The sequence below is a fragment of the Ceratosolen solmsi genome, unplaced genomic scaffold (assembly GCF_000503995.2).
Source record: "Ceratosolen solmsi marchali unplaced genomic scaffold, CerSol_1.0 scaffold1, whole genome shotgun sequence".
NCBI lineage: Eukaryota > Metazoa > Arthropoda > Insecta > Hymenoptera > Agaonidae > Ceratosolen > Ceratosolen solmsi.
In genome coordinates, this window is record NW_011948415.1 from 10,479,790 (window position 1) to 10,484,107 (window position 4,318).

Here is a 4,318-nt window from a genome sequence, read left to right on the forward strand (position 1 = left end):
GCTCTGGACTAGCGAAACTCCCTCCCAGACTCTTGATAAAACGGACGAACTCGCGGACCGCGATAATTGAGCAGCGGGGGATCGAGCGCCGCCAAAGCGACTTCCTCTCGGCGACGACGTAGACTCAACCCCGTCGAGGCACGCGCTGTTAAGTAGCGATCAATCGTTGAATCGTCGTCTTTAAGATCGCCAAAGCCGATGGAGGAACTAAGGTCCAATGTGGGGCCGGTCTTCCTCACTCCCTCTCCCGTGATCCTCGGTTAACTCGAATCCGGGGACGCGCGGACCGACGATGCGCGACGGCTACGCGCCAAATGTAACGCGAGCTCGAGCCGAGGTGTAGTAAGGCCGAAGAGAACGGCGACTCGCGGCAGCGACGTACACGAGAGTCATCTCGAGAGGGCGATGCGTTCGTCGTAGAAGGCGGTGGTGGCGGTGGTGGCGGCTACGGCGACGGCAGCAACAGCAACAGCAACAGCAGCAACAGCAGCAACAGCAGCAACAGCAACAGCAACAGCAACGGCAATAATACCAGCAACAGCAACAACATCATCAGCAAAAGCAGTGGCGGCGACGACGGCGGCGTCGTCGTCGGTGGTTGCGACGGTGGTGGTGGTAGTGGTGGTGCTCGTGCTGGCGGTGGCGGTGGTGGCGGCAGTGGCGGCAGTGGCGGCAGTGGCGGCAGTGGCGGCAGTGGCTACAGCGGCAGTAGTAGTGGTGGTAGTAGTAGTAGGAGTAGGAGTAGGAGTAGGAGTAGGAGTAGGAGTAGTAGTAGTAGTAGTAGTAGTAGTAGTAGTAGTATTAGTATGTAGTAGTATGTAGTAGTAGTAGTATGTAGTAGTAGTAGCGGTAGTAGTAGTAGTAAGTAGTAGTAGTAGTAGTAGTAGTAGTAGTAGTAGTAGTAGTAGTAGTAGTATGTAGTAGTATGGAGAGCCGCGAGGGGCGCCCCTGCGGAAGGAAGAGGACGGAAGAATAAGGGGAAGGGAGAGACTCGCGCCTTGGCTAGAAGATGGCTTCCAGCGGCGGTTGCGGCAGCAACGGCAGCGACGCGGTGGTGATCGTGGAGCCGAGTCCGAGTCCGAGTCCCAGCCAGAGTCCGAGCCTCGGCTTCAGGCTCGGCGAGAGCGACGAGGGTGGCTACGCCGGGCACGCCGGCGACGTGCCCCTCTGGAAGCGCGAGCTCATACAGCGACGCAGGCAGCTGGGCAAGACGGTGATTAGGGCGGACAGCGCCGCTTCCACTTCCACCGCGACGGCGCTCGCCGGGGCCCGTGGTGGGGCCGCCGCCGCCGTCGTCGACTCGTCGCGGACGCGCTCGACGCAACCGCGGCCGCGCGGCATAACGCCGTCGACTCCCGGCGAGGATGCGACGGCTGCTGCCGGGGTGAGCGACAGCGGTGCCAGCTGTGTCGCGGCGAGCCCGGACATGCGCCTCGAGGCGACCGTTGATGCCGGGGAGGGCCCGGTTCCTATCTCGATTCAGATGCCGATCGTAAGCCCGGGTCCGGAGTCCCAATCGGCGGTGGAGCTGCTTGGCAACGGGAGAATGAGTCGAATGAGGGGTGGACAACCGCCGGCCAAGGGCCTCCTCGATATCGTGAAACTGGTGGAGATGCGCGGCAAACGGACCGAGGAGTGCGAGAGCGACAGCTCGGAGGAGCTACAGTACGGGCCCGGGATCGTGCACAAGCTAAGGAGCAAGTACCTCAATATGACCCTCAGGGAGATGAATAAGAACGGGTCGTCGGGACACGGGTTCAGGAGGGCCACGAGCCTCGAGGATCTGCTCGACCGTAACGAGGAGTCGGGGGAGAAAACGGGGAGACGCTACGCCAAGAAGAGCCCGACGGGGGCGGCGGCCAAGGTCGAGAGGTACAGGAACGCAGCCAGAGGGAACGAGTCCATGAAGCGAGCCAGGAGCGTAGAGACCCTGATGAGGTACAATTCCGCCCTGGAGGAGGCCTCCCAGGATCATGGGAGCCGCTTCTCCGCGAATGTCTTCAGGCAGGACAGCGATCACATTATCCTAGTCGACAAGAGCAGCACGAGGATTGAGAATCGGTTTTTCGACAAGGACAGGCTAACTAAGCCCCTCAATAAGCCCAAGAGAATAAGGCCTGTGTTGGCAGAAACTGAGAGACCACCACCGGATCTAGTCAAAACGACGATGAGAATCTTTGAGAGCTCCTCGATCAAGAAGCTTAAGCCCAAGGGAGACGTCGCCGTGAAAGTGGCTACGTTTAAGACTATTAACGACACTTTTAAGGCCCAGAACCAAAAGAAAATTATTCCAAAGCCACCTATACAGCCAAAGCCATTTGTCAATGGCAATTCCAAAATCTCGCCTTCTCCCAGAAAGATCATAATCTCAAGGAAGCCTACCGCCGAATTAATCGAGATGCACAATAGTCAGGAGTCTCGTCGTAACGAAGGTGTCATTACAGAATCCATAGTACAATCCGTCTCGTCTGTGGTCAGCAAGTTTCAGCAAATTGAAAAGTCATACTCGCCGTCTTCGTCGCCGGAGCCAACGTTTAATAAAATTAAATTCTCACCAGTTGCGAGCCCCGAGCCCTCGGCTGTTAAACTAAAAGTGTCTTCTTTAGATGTAAAGTCGCCTATGATGACACCAGTTCCATCACCAAGGACCTCGCCGCCAAAGGCCCAGTCTCCTTTGTCTCCAAGGTCAGAGACTATTAAGCAGCCTTCTATGCTCGTTCAAAAGCCAATTATGAATTCTACTCCCCTGTCGAATAAATTTGACCAGTCTGCCTTTGGTATGCCTACGGAGATACCTAAGGTTGATTTCGAGCAGGATAAAGACGAGCTTAACGACGAACAAACAAAGGACACGTTGGAGGTGAACAGCCAAATTACGGACACGGTAAATGACAGTTCCAAATTAAGCGACACATTGTCATCTTCGGGATCATCTACTGTGCTAGTTGACAATTTTGACGAGAGTATAGAAACGGTGGACAATCCTAGAACGGTTTCCAAATCCGCTTTGGATAATATTGGTAAGGCTGGAATGACGGTTCAGTTCAGGTTCAACGATCATCCGTCTATCAAGAGTTATTTGCCTCGGTCCGCATCTAATCCTGAGCAAATTAGAGATAAATCCGTAGAAAGTGAAATTATGCTGACAAAATTAACAGAAGTCAGGGGTAAATCCTATTCGTTCGAGGCTGAAAGCGTACCCGCCATCTCCGACATTATACCAATTAACAATGAATCGCCTAATAATTTACACGAGCGTTTCGTGACTGAGCACACCGAAGAGACCATCCATAGAGACGATCATGCCTCAGTTATTGAAAATAAGCAAACCGGTGCTATTTCAAATTTAAGCCTTATCAAATCGACGATGACAACTAGTTTTCCACAAGGTAACGAAACGAAAACAATAAGAAGTCAAAAATCTGACTCAAATTCACCTCCACAAAAACAAATAGGAATTATTCGACCTTTAGTCTCTACCAAAACTCAGCTACCCCAGCAGAATCTTAGCAACAGAGAAATTGAAAAGAATCTGATTAACAGAGTTAAGAGTATCGAGCAGCCGTCAAAGGTAGTGGTGAGTTTGAAAAGTGCCGAGGAAATACAGCCGGTGAAGAAGCACAATTCCAGCGGCGGTCTTTGGGATTCCAAGCCATGGAACCAGCAAAACAACACGATGGTCTTCAATTTCAGCAACAGAAAAGATGTTCCAGATTACATAGAGAACGATGGTTTAATAATCAAGAGGAAGCGAGAGAAGCCAAGGGTAGGATAAATTTTATTACAAATTCTATTCCCTTCCCATTATAATTCAAAGAATATTTTATTCCACATACACAGCTATCACCTAATTACAGACATACATAAAATTGTAAAGCAACACCACATTTGGATAAAACAAACACTACACACCACAATTTTCGCCAATTAAAATCATTTTAAATATAGGTTAAAATAAGACATTCAACGTTCACCGTTAATTGCGAAAAATTTCTTACAATCTTTCTCGGTAATGACTGAAATACCTATTTACATAAATTATAATACATAGTTTTTTTTTTTATAATAAGTAAAGGAAGTGCAGTCATCATATTATAGAAATCTTTTTTTCCTTCTATTTTGTTCCATATCATTCGTTGTTTTTCTTTATATTGTTTGTACCTTTGTTTCGTTAAAAGACAACCAAATATAATTAAACCATAATAATAGTAATGGAAGGTGTTAGTTGGAAAAAAAAATAGAAGAAAGAAAAACAGATATATAGAAAAAGAAAAATGAGAATAAAAAAAGGACAAAAATGTCGCCTCCGCGTCGCTCC

At 49.8% G+C, this 4,318-nt stretch overlaps 1 protein-coding gene across 1 annotated transcript in view; it reads left to right on the forward strand.

Annotated features, from left to right (window-relative positions):
* Window positions 1-970: 970 nt before the first annotated feature.
* The window catches only part of bif (protein phosphatase 1-binding protein bifocal), a 17,457-nt gene continuing 14,109 nt past the window's right edge, over window positions 971-4,318 (forward strand). The window contains exon 1 of the mRNA XM_011507903.1: window positions 971-3,766. Coding sequence (XP_011506205.1) covers window positions 1,010-3,766 — 2,757 coding nt within the window. The 5' untranslated portion in view covers window positions 971-1,009. The remainder of the gene's footprint in view (window positions 3,767-4,318) is intronic.